This window comes from Ochotona curzoniae, unplaced genomic scaffold (genome assembly GCF_017591425.1).
Source record: "Ochotona curzoniae isolate NIBS_2020 unplaced genomic scaffold, NIBS_Ocur_1.0 scaffold_4937, whole genome shotgun sequence".
In the NCBI taxonomy this organism is placed as follows: Eukaryota; Metazoa; Chordata; class Mammalia; order Lagomorpha; family Ochotonidae; genus Ochotona; species Ochotona curzoniae.
The window spans coordinates 1,109,148-1,130,237 of record NW_024467126.1 but is presented as its reverse complement, the minus strand read 5'-3'; the positions used below and the strand labels follow the sequence as shown (position 1 = coordinate 1,130,237).

At 57.0% G+C, this 21,090-nt stretch overlaps 1 protein-coding gene across 10 annotated transcripts; it reads left to right on the top strand.

Moving 5' to 3' along the window:
- The first annotated feature begins 5,671 nt into the window (after window positions 1-5,671).
- Window positions 5,672-18,736, top strand: SF1 (splicing factor 1). Of its 10 annotated transcripts, XM_040971137.1 has the most exons (14): window positions 5,891-6,092; window positions 7,597-7,725; window positions 10,213-10,288; window positions 13,200-13,352; window positions 13,457-13,546; window positions 14,124-14,307; window positions 14,395-14,510; window positions 14,594-14,701; window positions 15,241-15,421; window positions 15,659-15,932; window positions 16,203-16,262; window positions 16,350-16,529; window positions 17,256-17,460; window positions 17,890-18,736. In XM_040971137.1, the coding sequence occupies exons 1-14, from the start codon at window positions 6,062-6,064 to the stop codon at window positions 18,020-18,022; spliced, it is 1,920 nt and encodes a 639-aa protein (XP_040827071.1). In that variant the 5' UTR covers window positions 5,891-6,061; the 3' UTR covers window positions 18,023-18,736. The 10 variants fall into 10 exon arrangements, with proteins under 10 accessions (XP_040827074.1, XP_040827071.1, XP_040827078.1 ...); XM_040971140.1 differs by lacking the exon at window positions 17,890-18,736 and having other exon boundaries at window positions 5,672-6,092; window positions 15,659-15,936; window positions 17,256-17,601; XM_040971144.1 differs by lacking the exon at window positions 17,256-17,460 and having other exon boundaries at window positions 16,208-16,262.
- Window positions 18,737-21,090: the final 2,354 nt, after the last annotated feature.

Below are 21,090 nucleotides of genomic sequence, written 5' to 3'. Positions count from 1 at the left end.
CTAAGTACTAGGGCCTCTGCCACCTGTGTGGGAGGCTGAGACGGAGTTCCCGATTTGGTCCAGACTTGGCTGTTACGACAGAGAGAAATCTGCCAGCCAGTAGTTGACTCCTCAAATGGCTACATCAACCCCCGGCTCCCACATTGGTGGCAAGGACTAAGCCACCGCTTGCTGATTCTCAGGTGTGTTAGCAGAGGAACCAGGACTTGGGCAGGCCAGCGTGGCGCGCTGGCATTATGAGTGATGGTGAGCTAACCCGCCGTGCTGCATAAATTCACCTTTTAGTTCCACTTTCCCATGATCCTCAGGGCTGAGTATCCTAGGGCCACAGGCACTGGGTCAGTATGGGAGCTGTCCTTGGAGGGAGGGGATTCCAGCTACACAGCCAGCCAGGGCTGGGCCTGAGAAGGTAGATATGGAGAGTTAGCAAAGCCCTGTTGCGCACGCAGGTGTCTCAGTAGTGCCCTCTGGAGGCCTGGTCTGGGGGAGCGCTCACTCCTTTGTGAATGAGGTCATAGGTTGGGGGGAGGTGGCTGTCCTCCCATCGCCTCACCGCCTCCTTCCAGTGATGGGGGCGGGGGGGGGGGGGTTCTTGGCTGCAGTGGAAGCCAGACCCGGAAGAAACGCATTTCCTGGGTTCCAGGCTCTGGTCCCCCCAAGAAATGCGGAGGGAGGAGAGGGTACACAGTCCAGGTTCTGAAGGTTTGCACACATGCACAAGCCAAGGGCTGCTGCTGGGCCACATGGGAGCTGGGGTGGGGGTGGGGTGATGAGCCATTCCGCCCTAGGCACCCTTGGAAAGGCTGTCCACAGCACCACCTCGTGGCGGCCCGGTTGTGATGCGCCTAAGTGTGGGGGCAGGTGGTTGTCGGACAGTGGGGTCTCTGCTGGACAGAGCCCGGAAAGCTGGCAAGCAGCAGCTGTTTTGTCACTTCTGGACCTTTGCTCAGCTGCCTGTGCTCCCCTTCCTACCCTCCCCAGGTCTCAGCTACTTCTGGGTCTTTCTAGAAGTGCTTGGGCAGTGTGTAAGCAATCTCTACTCCCTGGCTGTTTTATACCATGGCTATCATCCACAAACTACTGACCTTGGCCTTTGCACATAAAGGTTCCTTCCCTTGCCAGAGGCAGCCACTGTCTTGGGATGGTGCCGGGGTTCCGCCGTCTGGTGTCTCCCAGCTGCTGTGCAGATGGGAATGGAAGCTGTTGCTTCTGCCACATTGACAAGGCACAACCCCGCAGGCAAGGTTCCCAGGCCAGTGTGTTTGCAGGAGCTGCGAGACTCCTGGCCGGGACCACTGCTGGGTGGGCGACAGCCTCGCCCTGGCAGGGTGGCATGGGCGTCCCCAGCCTCCTGCGGCCAAGTAGAAGGGACAGGGGCCCTGGGGGAAATGCAGGGAGCCCGTGGGTATGCAGTCCTGCTGGTGGGGATGGCCCCAGGGAAAGCTGTGGCTGACCTCCAGGGATGGCCTCTCAGGTCCCCTGTCACACATCCAGCACCAGCTCACGGCTGGCTGCAGATACTCTTATGAGGGGAGGAGAGAAGCAGACTGTTGGGCCACCCCAGCACGCTGGGCCACATGCTGGGCTCAGCTTCCACCAGTACAGGACACTCTTGGCCAAGCGCAGGGGTCGGGCAGGCCAGAGACACAGTCTCATGATTCATGTAACAGCAATAGGTGCATCTCAAGGAGGAACCAAAATAGTAAACTTCAAGAAACCATGTACTAGATAGAACAGCACTTTACAAATGCAGAAACAAACAGGGCCCAAAACAATGGCTCAACTGGCTAATCCTCCCTTTCAAGCACTGGGATGCCATATGGGTTTCAGTTCATGTCCTGGCAGCCCCACTTCCCATCTAGCCCCCTGCCTGTGGCCTGGAGAGCAGCGAGGTCGGCTCAGGCACTGGCTTCTGTGACTCCTGAAGGGGGATGCAGATAATATTCCCTCTCTCTAAAGAAATCTTAAAAATATAGAAATTGGGCCCGGCGTGGTGGCGCAAGTGGTTAAAGGTCCTCGCCTTGCACGCCCAGGATCCCATATGGGCGCCGGTTCTAATCCCGGCAGCCCCGCTTCCCTTCCAGCTCCCTGCCTGTGGCCTGGGAAAGCAGTCAAGGACAGCCCAAAGCTTTGGGACCCTACACCCGCGTGGGAGACCCGGAAGAGGCTCCTGGCTTCGGATCGGCATAGTATCGGCCCGTTGCGCTCACTTGGGGAGTGAATCATCGGACGGAAGATCTTCCTCTCTGTCTCTCCTCTCTGTATATCCGCCTTTCCAATGAAAAAATAATAAAAATAAATCTTTAAAAAAATATATATAGAAATTAAAAATTATATGAAAACTTTTTTCTCCTTTGTTTTGTTTTCAATTTTTATTTGAAAGGCAACACTACAGAGAAGAGAGACAAAGATTTTCAATCTGTTGGTTCACTTTCCAAATGGCTGCAACAACAGAATTAAGCTTCTGGGGCTTCTTCCAGGTCTCCCATGCGGGTGCAGGGTCCCAAGGCTTTGGGCCGTCCTCGACTGCTTTCCCATAATCAGGCAGCAGGATGGGAAGTGGAGCAGCTGGGACTTGAACCGGCACCTATAGAGGATCTTGGTAAATGCAAGGTGAGGATTTAGCCACTAGGCTATTGTGCAGTGTCCATAAAGAGGCTTCTTAACAAATAAAAAGAGGCACACGTGCCACTCAGGAAATTGACAAGTATTTCAAGCTCTGGGCCAGAAACTGAAGACAATGGCCAGACATTAATTCTTCTTACACCACCTTCTTGCATGACATCAGGGGCATGTGTGAGCGCTCAGGAGAGACCCCATCAGGACCCGCTGGCCCTCGGACTCAGACTCTCAGCACAGCATCCTGTGTGGGAGGGTGTCGTTTCCTGTATTGTACAAAGGAACGGAAGTTTGGAAAGAGCCATTGGTTTCCCTCATGGCCAGCTGATGGGCAGCAGAGGCCGGGCCAGGTGCGTGGGACTCTAGCCTGGGGGAGAGCTTGCTTGATGGGCCTCAGGCAGCAGGTGGCAGGGCCTGGGGTCCAAAGCTGATCTGCCCCCAAATGGAGATCCTCGCAACGGTACAGACATCTGCCTCAGGAACAGCCTCAGGAACAGCCTGTGCACACTCTAAGTGTGGGTGCTCAAGTCCGATCCCCGACGGGGGCAGCATGCTCAGCCTCTGTCTGTGGTGCCGGCATCCAATATGGGCACCGGTTCAAGTCCTGGCTGGCCTATTTCCAATCCAGTTCCTTGCAAGTGACCTGGGAAAGCGGTAGAGCATGGCCTGAGTACCTACATGCGACACCTGGCTCCTGCCCAGGCCAGCTCTGGCCACTGTGGCCATTCGGGGAGGAACAGCCGATGGATCCAACACTGCTATTCACTGTGGCAACTTTTTCAAGTAAAATAAATTAATCTTTTTTTTTTAAGTAGTTAAGGACAGATTCCATAGAATGTAACAAATAAAAAAAATCTATTAATTTGGCTTACACTTATGAAATTAAAACTGTTCTCATAAAGATCCTGAATCAAAAAAGGAAATGACTGCAGAGTGGGGAGGAGCACCAGCCCGGCCGGTCGACACAGCGCTGGCCTGTACTGACTGTTGTGAAGTGTCTTGCTTAGCTCTGACTTTGAGAAAGAAAGGAACGGGTTTTTGTTTTTATTAGAGAGAGAAGCAAAGACGGAAAGATTTTCCACATTCTGCTTCACTCCCCAACTGGCTGGAACAGCCAGAGCTGAGCCGATCCAAAGCAAGGAGCCAGAGCTTCTTCTGGGTCTCCCATGTGGGTGCAGGGTCCCAAGGCTCTGGGCCGTCCTCCTCTGCTTTCCCAAGCCACAGGCAGGGAGCTGGATGGGGAATGGAGCAGCCTGGACATGAACTGGTGCCCATGTGGGATGCTGGTGTTTGGATGTGGAGGATTGGCCAATTGAGGCATCATGCTGTACCCGGGACCGGGTATTGTGCACTGGCCTCACACCCACGATGCTGGGCCTTCATTGGCTGCTCAATTAAAGCATTCTTTCCTTCTACGCAGGACTTGTACAAGTTGTTTTTTTTTTTTTAAAGATTTATCTTTATTGGAAAGTCAGATATACAGAGGGGAGGGCAGAGAGGAAGATCTTCTGTCCACTGATTCACTCCCCAAGTGGCCCCAACTGGTAGAACTGATCTGATCTGAAGCCAGGAACCAGAAGCTTCTTCTGGGTCTCCCATGCAGGTACAGAGGCCCAAGGCTTTGGGACTTTCCCAGGCCACAAGCAGGGAGCTGGACAGGAAGCAGGGTTACCGGGATACAAACCGGCACCCATGTGGGATGCTGGCACATACAAGGTGAGGACTTTGGCTGCTAGGCTACTGTGCCGGGCACTCTCTGCTCAAATGAGATTTCAGCCTCTGATGTTTTTGCTTTCTTGTGATATTAGCTTCACTTAAAAAATTCACAAATAAGGGCCCAGTATGGTAGCCTAGTGGCTAAAGTCCTTGCCTTGCATGTGTGGGGCGTGTGTTTGTTTCCCGGCTGCTCCACTTCCCTTCTAGCTAGCTTCCTGCTTGCGGCCCGGGAAAGCAGCGAATGACCCAAAGCCTTGGGACCCTGCACCCACATGGAAGACCTGCATGGCTCCTGGCTTCGGAGCAGCTAGGCTCTGGTCATTTGTGGCTATTGGGGAGTGAGTGAACCAGTGGGTGGAAGATGTGTCTCTCTCTCTGTAACTCTGCTTTTCCAAGTTTAATAGTAATTAAAGAAAAATTCACAAATAATAAAAACATTTACTAGAAACAAAACTGCTTTGCATTGGTTCATGCCCCAAACGCCTTGAGGGTGCCCCCATGGATGGCACCCAGCTACCTCCCGGGGGGCCGAGCCGGGCACTGAGGCCAGGCTGGGCACCTGCTGCTGGGGACACGTGCACATTTGTGGTTTGGTGATCACCCTTCTTGGCCCTCATGGTCTGACAGCGATTTCTGAGTGCCGGCTTAGATCTGCGCGCCGTTTTGGGACCGAGTGGGGTTCTCTGGCATCAGTGGGGCCGGGGTCTCCGTCTCCGTGCGCTAGCCCACTCCGACACTTGAGGACACGAGTCGTCGACGTCACTCAATCCCCCCCAGCCCTAAATCCCGTTGGAACTCTGCGTCTGTCAACCATGAGGTCTGACCGGGTGATCTCTCATGCACAGCTAACTCTGCACGAAGGTCGCATCCGGTTTTAAATCGGAGTAACTGTAACATCCGTGGGACACTTTAAATGGCTTTCACAACAGGAAGTCCGGCAGGCTGCTGCTTTTTTTTTAACCTTTGGCGTCAACGGATCCCGACGGCCGCGGGCGCGCGCCCGTCCACGGAAGCCGGGTTGTCATGGGAACCAGCGCTGACGTCACGGAGGGCTTCCGCGCTGCGCGCCCGGGGGTCGCCCGTGAAGGGACAAGGGTGGAGGGGCGGCTTTGCCCGTCCGGGACCCAGCAGTGCACCTGCTCTGCGTCTCCCGCCGCCGCGGCCGCCATAAGTCTGTTTTCAGGCCTGGCCTTCCTCCCACCGCCCGCGGTCCCCCGGGGGAGGGGCCCGGGACAGACAGGCTTCAACGACAGCCAATCCCGCGTCCCTACGACGCGAACGTCGGCCAATGAGGAAGGGGCTCCTGTGCCGACGTCACAGAGCAGGTCCCACCCCGGCGACACCTCCCGGCCCCCCGGCCGCCGCCATTTCCTCGCCTGGCCTAACGGTTCGGCCAATCCCAGCGCGCCTCGGGGAAGGACTTACGGCTCCGCCAATCGGAGGCCGCCGGTGCCGCCCCCCCGCGCTCGGCCCGACCCAATCGCGGCGCCGGCCCTGCCGCCCCCAGCCCGCCCCCGCGGCGCCCTCTCTCCTCCCTCTTTGTGCGGCCCGCGCCGCCTTCGCCGCCGCCTGCCCGCCCGCTGGCCGCGTGAGAGGACGCGGTTCCGTGCGCTCCGCGGCAGCGTAGTCGGGTCCCCTCCCCCCCGGAAGGTTCGCGAAGGAGAAGCCGCCGTCGTCGCCGCTGAGAAAGGAAGGCAGCCGCCAGGGCCTGTCCTTTGGGGGCGCCATGGCGACCGGAGCGAACGCCACGCCGCTGGGTAAGCTGGGGCCCCCCGGGCTCCCTCCGCCGGCCGGGCCCGAGGCGGGACTGGCGGCTCCGGGGCTGCCGCCGCCCGGGAGCTCGATGGCGGCCTTCCCGCTCGGGCTGCCGCCGCCTCCGCCGTCCCCGGGCGACGCGTCCTACCCGCCGCCGCTCCGCCAGCGCGTGTCGCAGCCGCGTCAGGACCAGCAGCCGGGCCCGGCCGGCGGCGGAGGAGGTGAGTCGGGCCGAGGAAGAGCGCGAGAGGCGTCGCGCGGACGGGCCCGGCGGCGGCGGCGGCGGGCGGGCGCGCGGACACGGGCGCGGGTACGCGGCGCGCGCGCACGGAGGCGCCCTGGGGCGGGCGCGCGCGCGGGAGTCCGGGGCCGCGAGTGCGCAGGCGCGCCGGGGAGGGCAGAGGGGACGGGAGCGGCGGGCGGTGCGCAGGCGCAGTGTGAAGGCCGGGCTGGGCGGTGCAGCTGGAAGGCGGGGAGGTTTGGGGGGCGTCTGTGGGGCGGGTGCCAGCTCTGCGGGAAAGGGTCCCCTCCCTCCCCGCCGCGAAAACGCTGGGCTTGTTTCCTTCCACGCCTCTGAGGAATTGGAAAGGGAAACAAGTAGCAAAACAAAGTAGCGGAGTGCGGGAGAGATGGCGGGGCTTGAAGTGAGGTTGGCGTTGGCCGCTGTTCAGGTGGGAAGGTGGAACTCTGGGCTTTGTTTCCCTGGCGATCGCTGGCCCCAAGGCGTCCTCGGCTGGACACTCCGTCCCCCTCGGGGATGCGAGTGGGGAACTGGTGGTGGTTAGTGTTAGGAAATCCTGGAAAGGGAGGGGTTGGCTGCAATGTGTGGTAACGGCCTGTTGAGGCTTGGACTTAAGGTCTTCGTGTCCACCTGGGGTCGGGGCGGAGATGGAACACTGCTCCCGGATACCTGGGGAAGAAAAAGGCAATCTTGTAGAATTGGCAGTGCCAGGCGAGAGCGGGTGCAGCTGTTTCCTGGTCTTAGAAGCGGGCCTGGTGAGGCAGAGCCAGCGTTCCCAAGCGCATGTTTTTTGGAATTTTAGGCATGATTAGATAATAGGCTTTTTGTTTTTTCTTTCTCTCTTATTTTTAAGATGTGCGCATTTCTTTGAAAGGCAGAGTTAGAGAGTGATTTCAATGGCCAGGACTGGGCCAGGCCAAAGCCTGAGGCTCCGTCTGGTCCCACGTGGATGGCGGAGGCTCAGGGTCCTTTTCTCCTGCCTTGCCGGGGGGCTAGCAGGAGAGCTGGATCGGAAGTGGGGCAGCTGGGGTTTGAACTAGTGTTTTTGGGGTGGGGCTGCTGCAGCAACCCCTGCCGGTCCTGTCCGGCATGGCACTGTTTGGGCCAGCATTGAGACATGCTGCCTTGTTGACATCCCTCTGCGGGCTTTTTAGAGGGTTGTTATGGGAACTGTTCACCTCCCGCCTGCTGTGCTTGCCCTCTTGGGGTGTGCTTGCCAGTCCCCCAGCGGGAACGGGCACCTCACAGCCTCCGTCTGCCTCCAGACTTTCCCAGTAAGAAGCGGAAGAGGAGCCGATGGAACCAAGACACCATGGAGCAGAAGACGGTGATCCCGGGCATGCCGACCGTCATCCCCCCTGGACTGACTCGGGAGCAGGAAAGGGCTTACATAGGTAAATACACGTTCTGCCCCCGAGCGCGCCCGCTGAGGGCACTGTGTGCGCAGTGCTGCTTGGCTGCTGGGCTGGAGACTTGCTGCCAGTTACTTTGTTGGGGTCAGACCCCATCAGGCTCTGTGATGTGGTTGGTTCCTAACGCTGGTCCCCGCGAGGGCCAGGGAGCTAGGAGGGCTCACTAGGAGGCAGAGTAGCGGCCGGCCAGCAGCCCTGCCGCTGCCCGGGCCGCGCGTGACGAGGTGAGTGTTGCTGGCCTCTGGACAGGCCCCGTCACCGAGGACCGTTGCCACAGCATGGCCTGCACCGTGACTTCATATTCATCCTTTCCTCCAACGTGTGACCTTTTACTTTCCATAGGTGCTTTCTGAAAGGGGGAAAAAGCAATCTGAACAAAAGTGGTTCTGAGAACGTGTTTCAGCAGCTCCTTCCTGCTTGCCCTGTGCTGGATGTAGCCTTGCCTGCAGCCTCTCTTCCAGTTTGATCTTTGGAGAGCTGTCTTAATACGAAGGCTCTTGTCTTTGATAGTGAACAGCTCTGGGGACAGGGGTGGCACGGCCGGGCTCCGGGGTGCAGTGCGAGGCTCACAGAGCTGACCTAGGGGAAGGTTTGAGATTTGACCGTGACTGTAGTAGGATTGCAATTAACCTCAGAATTCCTTCTCTCAATGTAAGCGGCTCTTCTTATAGTATTAACCTAAGTTTTATCTTGACACACTTGCGCAGCTGTCTGCAAGAGGGCGGCTTGGTAGACGTTTCTTACCAGATGAGCGTCCCCTTGGCAAGGTCCCTCGACGAGGCTTTCACAGGGAGGCTTTGAGCTTCTGACAGAAGGTTGAAGGCTGACCTCCTCTGGAGGGTCTACCCCCCCCCCCATGTTTTTACACTGCTGAGAGTTTTGGGGTGCTGGACCTGCCCTACAGCCACTTCACACTTCTAGTGTTCCTTATCTGTTATGTTGCTGGCTGCTCCCACCCTTCCTGCCGGGACCCCCAACCTTGGTGGGCCTTTACGGCCCTCGAGCTGCCCCTGGGGGGGGTGGCCGAAGGGCAACCAGCAGACATTGAAAATGGGGAGGCGACTTGTTCTTCGTCCACAGGCTGCGGGCCGCAGCCCCCCTGCAAGGCTGGGTGTCTGACCTGTGGCAGGGAGTGCCCCTTGGGGCTGACCCAAGCCATTTTACTCCTGTCAGAGCCCAGGCTTGTCTCTGGGAAAGTGACTTTAAAAGATTTGTTTATTTTTATTGGAAAGTCATATATAGAGAGAGGAGGAGAGACAGAGAGAAAGATCTTCATTTGAGTGTTCACTCCCCAAGTGACCGCAACGGCCAGTGCTGTGCCGATCCGAAGCTGGGAGCCAGGAGCTTTTCCAGTCTTCCACGCGGGTGCAGGGTCCCAAGGCTTTGGGCCATCCACCACTGCTTTCCCAGGCCACAAGCAGGGAGCTGAATGGGAAGTGGAGCTATTGGGATTGGAACCGGCGCCCATATGGTTTCCCGGTGCGTGCAGGGCCCTAATAATGGATTTTAATTTCATGGTTTCCACGTGGGGGTGTAGTGCGGTCCTGTGGGATCACTTTACAATTAGGGTGTCTTGGAGCCGACTCCACTTCAGCTCTGCCCAGGTAAGAGCAGATCAGGCCCTGAAGAAAGTGCAGGGCACAGTTCCCTGGAGGCACAGGCAGCTTGTGTAGAACCCATCGCACTCACGGACAGCCTCACTGGTCAAGGCCTGAGGGCCACGCTCGTCCCTCACCTTCCACCTCTGCACTGCTGCTTCCGGACAGTCAGCAGCCCGTCTGAAAATACTCTTGGCATCTCATGGTTACTGACTTAGGAAAATGCATATGGCTACTGAGTATTGGAATAAAATGTATAGGTGCTAGGACAGGTCTGGTTTTACAGAAAGTATGAATTTTTATAAGATGTTTAAATGCTTGTTAAATGTTTTAATTACTTAAGGAATTTTAATTGTTATTAATGAAAATGATCTTTGTTCAACCAATGTTTTTCTTTGTCCCTTATTAATTGGCTCTCATTTGGGGCTCTGTTTGAGAAGTCATAATTAATAATGAAAAGCTCTCAAGTCTTGCCCTCAAGTCATTTGGTGGGAACTGGTGGCCTAATGGGCAGCGCCAGGCCTGGCCTGGGCTCTGGGGGCCAGATGTCCATCAGTGTGAACAAGCCTGGAGGGCGGGGAGAGGTGAGACTCTCCTGGGGCTTGCTCTGAAGTTAGCCACGTCTTCCTGCTAACCCCTCTTCCCACAGACAGTTTGCTTCCTTAAGAGAGAACATTTTGAAGTGAGATGTAAGCATGTGTAGGTGGAGACTGCCGCCAGGTGGCGGGGTCGCCGCAATGTGTTCACTGAGCAGTCGTCCCTTTCAAAGTCTCCCAGTTCTTCATGCTTGTTATTGAGATTTGAGATGTTTTTTGGTAACATTGTCTTTTTTCCATCCTTTTTTTTTCTTTCCTAACCTGGTTTCTTCCAGTGCAACTGCAGATAGAAGACCTGACTCGTAAACTGCGCACAGGAGACCTGGGCATCCCCCCTAACCCTGAGGACAGGTTGGGAAACAGTTTTAACCAGCTGACAGTAACGCTTTTTACCTTTTTCTCAATACGTTTTACTGATGGCAACATGTTGTGTCAGTTCAATAAAGTCTTAGTAAGACAACTGCTAACTCTGACCATTGTGGGGACTAGAGTTTAAGTAGACTATATTTATTATATATATATATATATATGTATGTATGTGTGTGTGTATATGGTCAGTCTGCAGTTAGAAAATGGGAATGAAACGAAACTTGGGAAAATTAAAGTTTCAAGAACTGGTTTCCAATTGGTAAGCGTATAGGTGTTAACGTGATTTACCCTACCCCGGGACAGTGAGGGGCGGTTAACCTGCCTCCTCTGGGGGCACAGGTGCACCGTGAGGGATTCAGGGCATTTTTGAGCATCACAAAACCTGAGCAGGCCACAAGCTGGTCAGCTTATTGCAGCCTTCCTGCTAATAATGGTCTTGATGATTTTAAAAACAGCTGAGATTTCTAACCAACTTCTTCACTGCCAGTTAATCTTCAGCCTTGGCCATTGCCTGGAGGTGTTGGGAAGGGCCAGCATATTCTCACCTGTTTGGGGAAAGATGAGCGGCCAAGCCTAATTATTTTTTTAGTTTTAAGGGAGTGTGGGCCTGGAACAGCTGTGGTCATGTCATTTCTGTGGACCGTTTTAACTTGGAAAAGTAAAACGTTGATGTGAGGAAGGTGAACTTTTTGAAACTGATGTCGTTGACTGATGTGAGCAGTTCAGACCTTGCCACTTCATGGAAGGCAGTGGTCTTCGGCACCTCTGGGCACACGGCCCAGTTAGACTTGGCTGCCAGAAGCCATGTTGTGCCTTTTGTCCAGCAAGTGGTAACTGAGCTAAGTGAAGGGGAGGGAGTGGCCATGGCGGTCACCTGTGTGCCTGGCCTGCTGCTGCCCTCCCTTGGCAGGAACTGAGCGCACGTCTGGCCCTTCCTCCATCTAGAAGTGACTGAATCTGGTAACATTTTTACCTGTAGATGTTGGTGGGAGGACTGTGTTAACATTTCACGTTTTTTAATTTGAAGTTGAAGAGAACATGGTAAAGTTACGACCACAACTGTTGTGCCCTTTTGGCCTGTTCCCCATTAATGGCACATCATAACGGTTACCAGGCAATTCCTTACAAGGTTGAATTTTTAACAAACCTCTTTGCCTTCTGGAGTTAGAATTTAGTCACATCTACCGGATGCTTGTTCTAGGTGGAGGAACAGAGCCAGGCAACGTAGATTGCTGGCTTTTGCTTTTTACCTCCACGATTGGGTCAGAAGTTAAAACTGTTGGGAGGCCTCAGAATGGCCAGCTTGGTATTGGGAAAGCTTTTGGGGATGAACTCAAAATACCAAACTCTAGACAGCTCTGGGTGGAGCTAGCAGTGATAAACCAGAGAGGGCTCGGCCTCCTGTAGTCTGTTTGGAAAAGAGGTCCTAACGCCCGATGGGTATTACCTTTGAGCCAAGATTGGAGGGAAATGCGTGAGTTTCTTATGGTTAATAAGATGATTTCTTAAGGTGTATCTCATAATTAAGCCATTTTATATGCTATTTGATGTTGCTTAACTTGCACAGTTACCAATGTGTTAAGATCTCTTATATCCATAAATGTGTTAAGATGGTAGCCTAATGAGTTGGGATGCATTTTGCTTTTGTTCACTATCATTGGATTGTACTCACAGTTTATACAAATGGTAGAAACGGAGGTGTCATTTAGCTGTCACTAGCCCTGAACAAACCTGACCTTTTATTCCATCGTGTGTGTGACGTGGTATGACAGGTTCCCTTGAGGCTGAAGACAGTGGCCGCAGCCGAGCTCAGTCAGGCCTCGCTCTCCAGCCAGGCCAGGCTCTCAGCTACACCAAGAGTGTAGGAGTCGGGACTACCTTCAGGATGTTTTTTAATAACCTGATCCACACGGTCTCTTCCCTTCTTGCAGCTGTTACTAAATTTTCATAATGAATATGGTCCTTTTTGTAATCTTAACTCAAAATTCTAGGAGTGTAACTTCTCTTTTTTTATTACTGCAAAATCCAGCTATGGTAAACTGACCATGCTATCATTACTATTTTTTTTTTACTTGTAGCTACAGCATTTTACTCCTTAAAAAATGAGAGAGAAAATCTGCTTTCTGGGCTTGTAAACTCTGGCGGAGAGTCGTGGGTTTTCCCCTTGCTGTTTGCAGGTTCAGACCCTAGACAGGCTTCTGCCCCATCTGCCTTGCGGCCTCTCTCAAGCTGCTTAGCACCTGGAAGGTTCTCTCTCCCCAGATGCCCCAACCGCCAGAAAATAGGTGTTCTCCTGGGCCTTGGACGCAGCCTACCAGGCCATTGAAGGAAAGGGAGACGAGGCCTTGAACCGTCTCTCTGTTGTTGGGATCCAGTGGCTGCAACAGCCTGGAGCCCCAGAGCATTGCCTTGGGGGGCTCGTGCCGCTCTCTTAGGGGTACAGGTGCTGTTCCTGGCGGGCACGAGCTTTCTAAGAATAACCTTTTACCTAAACTTGGGGTTCCTGTGTTTCATGAACTTGGGATACTGTCTTTTTTTCTCCCTCCCTCAAATGAATGAACATCCTTATTTGGAAAGAAAACTCCAGAAAATGATACTGTCCTTGCCATTTGTAGTCCAAAGATTTTCCCCAAAGGGCAGACTTTTTTCCCTCTCGTCACTTGTAGAAGTGAAACCGTTTTTGTCTTGTCTTCTCACACACACACACACACACACACACACCCTGGTCCTCATCTGCCCACCTCACACGATCTGGAATAGCACACGTTATGGTCGGTTCCTCCGAAGAGTGTTAGGGTCTGAGAGGCAGAGGGGCTGGGAGGACTTATATGTAGTCCATGGGGGAGAGAGCAAGGCAGGAGCGGGGCCGCTGACGGCAGTGTGTTCCCCGCAGGTCTCCTTCCCCTGAGCCCATCTACAACAGTGAGGGGAAGCGGCTCAACACCCGCGAGTTCCGCACCCGCAAGAAGCTCGAGGAGGAGCGGCACAACCTCATCACGGAGATGGTCGCCCTCAACCCCGACTTCAAGCCGCCTGCAGATTACAAGTAAGCAGAGCGGGACCCAGGCCACTGGCGCGGCAGAGCCGTTGCTGTCTGCGCTGCCTTCTCCCTGAAGCGGGCAGTGGGTGAAGTCCTTCTTGTTTGTGTAGACCTCCAGCCACCCGGGTGAGCGACAAGGTGATGATTCCACAGGATGAGTACCCAGAGATCAACTTCGTGGGACTGCTCATTGGGCCCAGGTGAGAGCCACCTGCCTCCAGCCGAGCATGCCTTAGGACCTCGTGGCCACTGTCAGCAGGCCATCACACTTGGAATAAATGAGGCCTTTCTGTAGCTTCCCCATTTTTATTTTATTTTTTAAAGATTTATTTTTATTGGAAAGGCAGATATACAGAGAGAAGGAGAGACAGAGGAAGATGTCCCGTCCATTGATTCTCTCCCCAAGCAGCCACAATAGCCGGAGCTGAACTGAGCCGAAGCCGGTAGCCTGAGCCTCTTCTGGGTCTCCTACATTGGTGCAGGGTCCTAAGGTTTCACCAGACCACCGAGATCTTAGAACCAGAGACTTGAACCAGTGCCCAAATGGGATCCTGGCATGCAAGGTGAAGACTTTAGCCGCTAGGCTACCATGCTGGGCCCACTTCCCATTTTTAATACAGAGAACAGATCTCTAGATCTGCTGAAGCTGACTTTAACTTAGAAATCCAGTTATACCTGCGGTTTCCCTCGGGAGGAGGAGTGGCTAGTGGTGCAGGCTGTGCGCTCCGCAGTGTGCACTTGCAGGTGCACTGTAAACTGTCCTTTCTGCCTTGACAGAGGGAACACCCTGAAGAACATTGAGAAGGAATGCAATGCCAAGATCATGATCCGGGGCAAAGGCTCTGTGAAGGAGGGGAAGGTCGGGCGCAAAGACGGCCAGATGCTGCCGGGCGAGGATGAGCCGCTGCATGCCCTGGTCACTGCCAATACCATGGAGAACGTTAAAAAGGCAGTGGAGCAGGTGAGTGGGGCTCTCAGGAAACCTCGTGGCCAGAAATGTTTGGTGTGGCCGCAGGCACTCAGGTCTCTGCCTACGTGTCTTCCTTAGATCAGAAACATCCTGAAGCAGGGCATCGAGACCCCCGAGGACCAGAATGACCTGCGCAAGATGCAGCTGCGGGAATTGGCTCGCCTGAATGGGACTCTGCGGGAGGACGATAACCGGTTAGTGGTCCGAGGAGGAAGCGGGGACCTGGACCGTGGGAGCAGGTGGACCACAGCCTTGACTGATGGCATGCCCTCCACAGGATCCTGAGACCCTGGCAGAGCTCCGAGACCCGCAGCATCACCAACACCACGGTGTGCACCAAGTGTGGCGGGGCCGGCCACATCGCCTCCGACTGTAAATTCCAGAGGTGAGGCGCTGCTGGCCCGTGGTGGCTCTGGCACGGTTGCTGCACAGTTCCTGCAGCGCCTGTGGGCCACGAGAAGCAGCAAGCCTGGGAGGGTGGTCCACAGTGGCGTGGCGGGAAACCTTGAGGCAATCCTCTCGTTTGATTCTTGTTCATTTTGAGTATAGGTAAACTGCAGGCTTCCAGTTGGGGTGTAAAAGATGGGTTCAAAATTAAAATTTGGGTTTAAGACTTTGGACCTCCCTACTTTACGCTGCCCTGGAGAGCCAGCTACCCACAGGGTTCTGACCAGTTGCAGGTTGGCACTTGATTGCAACCTTGTTTTACTCTGGCAGTACCCAAGGCTTTGCTGAGGAATTTTCCCTGACTTTTGACCCGTTTCAGGGCGTATGGGATTGAGCATGGCCTGCAGGGTGGCTGCCTTTGGCCCAGTGTGCAGGGCAGCAGGGAGAAGAGCGGGTTCTGATAGCTGGCTTCTCTGGAACGCTGTGCTGCCAAAGCCCAGAATGAGCGCTTCCTCCTTGTCTCCCCTCCCCCCTCAGGCCTGGAGACCCGCAGTCTGCTCAGGATAAAGCGCGGATGGATAAAGAGTACTTGTCACTCATGGCTGAACTCGGCGAAGCTCCTGTCCCAGCGTCTGTGGGGTCCTCCTCTGGGCCCGCCACCACCCCACTGGCCAGTGCACCGCGGCCCGCTGCTCCCGCCAACAACCCCCCTCCACCGGTGAGCCTGGGCTGCTGCCTCTCTGGCCTGCTGTGCCCTGTTCTCTGCCACAGAGATGGGGAGTCATGGCCAGGCCTGCTGGGTGGAGTGGCTTGATGCTTGTGGTGGCAACACTGTTCTTGCAGGGTCCTGGCCCTGGTTGGGGGACTCTGCTCGGTGTCCCGTGGCTGGCCTGGAAGAACAGTGTTGCCACCAGGGGGCATCGGCAGGGACAGTGGCAGGAATGCTCTCACGCAGTCTCTTATGTCCACCACCCAGAGCCGCCCGCCCTGGATGAATTCTGGCCCTTCAGAGAGTCGGCCCTACCACGGCATGCATGGAGGAGGCCCTGCTGGGCCTGGAGGTGGCCCCCACAGCTTTCCACACCCACTCCCCAGCCTGACTGGTGGACATGGCGGACACCCCATGCAGCACAACCCTAACGGACCCCCACCCCCTTGGATGCAGCCACCACCGCCCCCGATGAACCAGGGCCCCCACCCGCCTGGGCACCATGGCCCTCCTCCAATGGGTAAGTAAGTGTCGGACCAGAAACCCTGGGGCTTGGGCGAACAGGGACTTGACCTCGTGGCTCTGGGAGCTGGAAGCAGCTGGCCCTGGGGGTGGCCTGTCTGGCCAGCCTCTGGCAGGGCGGCAGAGGGCAGGGGGAGGTGGTCAGCTTGGGGCGTCCCAGACCTGCTTCCCGCAGGCAGGTGTCCTCAGCTGCTCTGGTGAAGCTTGTGTGGCCGTCAGCGGCCTGTCCCCATGTCCTGCTAAGTCCCTGCTCTTTCCTTCCATCAAGATCAGTACCTGGGAAGTACGCCTGTGGGCTCTGGGGTCTATCGCCTGCATCAAGGAAAAGGTACCGGCCAGCTGCTGGCCTGGGTGGGGAGGCTTGCCTGGCTCCACCCCGTGGCCTGTGTCCTCATCCTGCCCTTCCGCACTGCAGGTATGATGCCGCCGCCGCCTATGGGCATGATGCCGCCGCCGCCGCCGCCGCCCAGTGGGCAGCCCCCGCCCCCGCCCTCTGGGCCTCTTCCCCCATGGCAGCAGCAGCAGCAGCAGCCGCCTCCGCCCCCACCGCCCAGCAGCAGTATGGCTTCCAGCACCCCTTTGCCATGGCAGCAAAGTGAGTGGCAAATTGTGGGCTTGTGGGAGTGGGTGGGACCAGGGAGGGGGACCTGGGGCTGAGGGGAGACTCCTCTGCTGGGGGCTGTGAGCCGGAAAAGGCCGCCTGGCCCGGGGTGCGCCGGGGCAGGCTGTGAGGGCGACTGAGGGCTCGGAGCTCATGTTCGGTGTGGTTGTGTCTGGGCAGACTTGTGGAGGCAGGAAGGGGAGCGCCTGCCAATGTAGGTAGGGAGCCGGAAGTCCAGGCCGGGGGAGGTGGGGAGCGGCCGGCTGGTTCCAGCCCGCGCTGGGTGGTGCATGCGTGTCCCGTGAAGGGCTGTGACTGGGCTGGAGGCTGCAGCGGCGGGACTGGGCGAGGGGAGGCAGCAGTGGTGGCCTGAGGGGGACCGTGCCGTTCGGTGGTGGCGGCGGCGGCGGCGGTGGCGGCGGGGTGGAGGGGCGGAAGAGCCCGTGCTTGTGTCTGGCGCTTCTCCCTCAGCCCCTCCAGGGGCATCGGTGACCAAGGGCTGGCTTACTCTGATGCCCAGAGACCTCGAGGCTGGCCCCAGGGTAGTCCTGCCCACCCCTCCACTCCCCATCACCAGGACAGCCCCGCCCGCCCGCCCCCACCACCGTACCGCATGCCAAGCCAGGAGCAGGCGCCCCTCACCCCCCATCCCAAGGCAGCAGCCGCAGAGCCGCGGTGTGCCCCCCGCGCGTGTGACCTTGGGCTTCTTTACCACCCCAGATACGACGACTACCACCACGAGCGCTGGCACAGGGTCCATCCCGCCATGGCAACAGCAGCAGGCGGCTGCCGCAGCTTCTCCAGGAGCCCCTCAGATGCAAGGCAACCCCACTATGGTGCCCCTGCCCCCCGGGGTCCAGCCGCCTCTGCCGCCCGGGGCCCCTCCCCCTCCGCCGCCTCCGCCGCCTGGTTCCGCCGGCATGATGTATGCCCCGCCCCCCCCTCCGCCGCCGCCCATGGACCCTTCTAACTTTGTCACCATGATGGGCATGGGGGTGGCGGGCATGCCGCCCTTCGGGATGCCTCCAGCTCCCCCTCCGCCTCCACCACAGAACTAGACTCGGTTTTTTTAAGAAAATATATATTATAGAGAGAGAGTTGGTCTCGTTTAAACACGCCGAACCTCACCATATGGAGCCAGACATTGGGACGCACGCATGTGACTGTGTGTGCACGCATGTGTGTGTGTGCACGCCCCGGGCTGGGCCAAGCGACCGAGGACTCGCTGGGGAATGGGCAGGTGACAGGAGGAGCGCCAGCGCGGGCTCTTGTGGCGCCGTGCAGCATCGAGTCTCTTTGTCTTCTCTCTCTCCTCACCCAACTCCCTTTGCCTCTCCCCTAACCGGGCCGCCAGGATCCCTGCCCGCGGCGGCGGCGATGGCCCGAGCCATGAGAGTGAGGACTTTCCGCGCCCATTGGTGACCCCTCCAGGCAGACAGCCTCAGCAGCGCCCCTGGTGGACAGGATGGTTCGGCAAAGCAGCCTGAGCTGTTTTTGTGGACGGAATCAGAACACGCTGGCTCCATATCGTGACATTTTTTTATTAATTTTTTCTTTTTCTTCGTTATTTCCTTCCCTCTTCCTCTCTGCAGACTCCGTCCAAGGAGACGCTCTCCCTGGCCTTCTGCTGCAGTTAGCTTGCTTTCCTTCCCCCCTCCTCTTCCTCCTGCTGAGGCGAGGGGAGCAGCTGGCTCTAGGCACGGACTGGCTGGGGGGCGGGGGAGGTTGGGCCATGGGGGTTGTTCAGGTGCCAGAGCAGCCTCTGAGGAGGCTCTGTCGCGGGGGTTTAACACACCACCCCTGCTGAGGGTTGGATACTGCCCAGGGCGGCAGGTGGCCCTGGCCCGGCCGCTGGGCTAGCCTGCCAGCCAGGGTCTGTGTCGGGCTCTGACCACATTAGCCTGCTCCTCTCCTTCCTGGAAGCTGCGTGTCCATTTTTTCATGCTCTCCCCACCGGCCCCCTCGTCTGACCGTGGCAGTGGCCAGGGACCCCAAACCCTGTGCTTCTGGTTCTGCTTTCTGCTCCTCCCCCTCCTTCCCTCCATGGAGTGATTATGTTGACAATAATGTGTAACACGCGTTCTCTTCACTGGTTGATCTACAGAAATTCTCTGGGCTTTTCTTTTTTTTCTTTCTGTGTTTGATTCAACACTGCGCTCAAGTGGGGATGTTCCATTGAATAAAGGAGCAGTGTGCTTTTCTGTGTCTGTTGATTTTTCTTGTCTTCCACCAACAGCGGCCCCGGACTGCCTGGTGGGCAGAGCCTGACCTGGCCCCTTCCTACTTCCCTGCACAGGGAGCCGGACCACCCAGTGCCTCCCCTCCTGCCTGCCTGCCTCTCCCTGGATCCCGGATCTCCATCCCCATGCAGGCCTTTTTCCTGGGGCTTCGACCCCATGCCCCTGAGCTCCAGTTGACGTGTGTGTGCGCGCGCCCACGGAGGCCTGGGCCTGGGGAGGCAGCAGCCAGCACTAAAGGTCAGACCAACAAATCCTGCCAGTCAGGCACAGAGCAGCTAAAATTAAAACCGCCAAGTGGCTTTTCTCTGCTGGGGCCACTCAGCCTGCCCAGGGTGTGTGTGTGTGTGGGCGGGGGAGGGCCTCTGGAGGGTGCCTGTGCTGCCCCAGCAGTAGCCCTCACCCTGCCCCCAGAGTCTGGTGCCGCTGGAATGGCAGCCCTGGCTTGGCTGCTCTCTGGCCTGAGATGGAGGGCCGGCTACCGCAGGAAGCTGCAAAGAGGAGCAAGGCCAGTTACCCAGGTGTGCCCACGCTGGTCTTGTGGCTGAGGGCCAGAGCCGTCCCACCCCCATGCTTAACCTGTGGTGGGTTCAGGGCCTGGCTACCCACCCCCCTGACCTTGACTTCACCTCCTGCCTCCCGCGCAAGCTTGGTTTCCCTGGTGGGCTCCTCGGGTGGTTAATTAGCTCTTTTGAAGCTCTAGAACAGCAAAGTGGCGCTGTGTGGGTTTTAGAAATGAAATCAATAAATGACTTAACCACATCCCAGCTATCTTCTCCGTCTCCCTGGAGGCCAACTCCATTCCTGTGCTCGCTCCCTGCCGTCAGCTTTTGTTAAGGTTTCTACCGAGTAGCAAGGTAGCCAACAAAGGCCGGCCTGGGGTGGGAAACAATTTTTGGACTGGGGTCCCTCATGTGCCACCTGTACCCCTTCTAGTTAGTGCTGTTGTAGCAGTGTCCCACCCTTCACTGCTGGGCAAGCAAGGCACCAGGTGGAAAAGGTCATCGCTGAGGCACTGTTACCAAGACCCAGACGTGTTCCACAGAAACCCAAGCCCGGGTCAGGGAAGGAGGCGGGAACTCGGGTGTAAACAGCCTGAAGTGGATTCTGAGTTCACTGGGATCTATACCTGGGGCTGGGGGAATGGGAGAACCAAGTTGGTGGATGAATTTGCTGCAACATAGGGAGCTGCCCCAGAGACGGAGCTGGTTGCGCAAGGAAGGCCTGAAGGGCAGCTAGCAGCTGAGGGTGGGAGTGGGGCCCAACTGCAGTTAGGGGGCTCTGTGTGAACAAGCAAGCTGCACGCATTGGGGCTGAGCTGATTGGGCAGCTCAGACCTACAGGAGCCAGCGGGGGGCTCTCTGGAGGGGTGGAGGCACAGCCTGCCAGCTGTCAAGTGGAAGGTCAGGGAGGTGCCAGATGTTTTCTCTGCCTTGAGATGTGCAAGGTTAACCTGTGTCGGGGTTCCTGTGTAGGCCTTGGCGGTCAGGCCTACCTGTGAGCTGGTGAGTCCCAGGCTGGGGCAGCAGCCACTCAGAACCTTGTTGACCACATTGTTACCTTCCCTGAACGTGACCCTTGACAACTTCCAGTAGCTGCCCAGCCTCCGACTTGCCTCCTGGGCTCCCCAAGCAGTACGCCCAGTTCCTCCCAGAAGCACTCATGAGCGTGGAAGGCCTAGCAGCCTGCAAGACACAAGGTTTCCGTACCCAGGGCAGGACCTGAGGGAGGCAGGCTTACCCTCGGAGAATCCGAGGCTCAGAAAGGTACAGCAAGCAGCCAGCGGTCACACAGTCTGTCAGTGGTGGGGCTAAGACAGGCTGGGGCGGTCCACCCAGTGCAGGTGGAACAGACATTTGACGGGGGTCCCAGCACACACAGTCCCTGCCCGGTTGGGGGTAAGGAGTCAGGGAGGCTCAGCTGGCTGGCAGCTGGTCGCAGGAAACCCTGAAACCGAGTGTGTGAACTACAGTTCCCAAAGGTCTGTGCTCCTAGCCGCAGCCGGCCTGTAATCTGACCATTCCCTTTGCAAAGGTCACTTGGGAGATCTTTGAGGGACAGCGACAGGGGGGAGCAGCTGGAAGTGTCTCAGCTCTGGGGGGGGGGGGTGAGGCAGCAGTCCTGCCTCAGGCGACCTCCCCCACTCAGCCCCCTATCCTGGGGTCCCTTCCCACCAGCACCTCTGTTAGCTGAAGGAAGTCCCCGGTCCCTGGTGCCCCAACACAGAGCCCACCCCAGTGCGGCTGCAAAGGGCTGCAGTGAGGCGCTCAGTGTCTAAGTCACACCCCGGGGCCCTGCCAGCCGCCTGCCTACAGCCC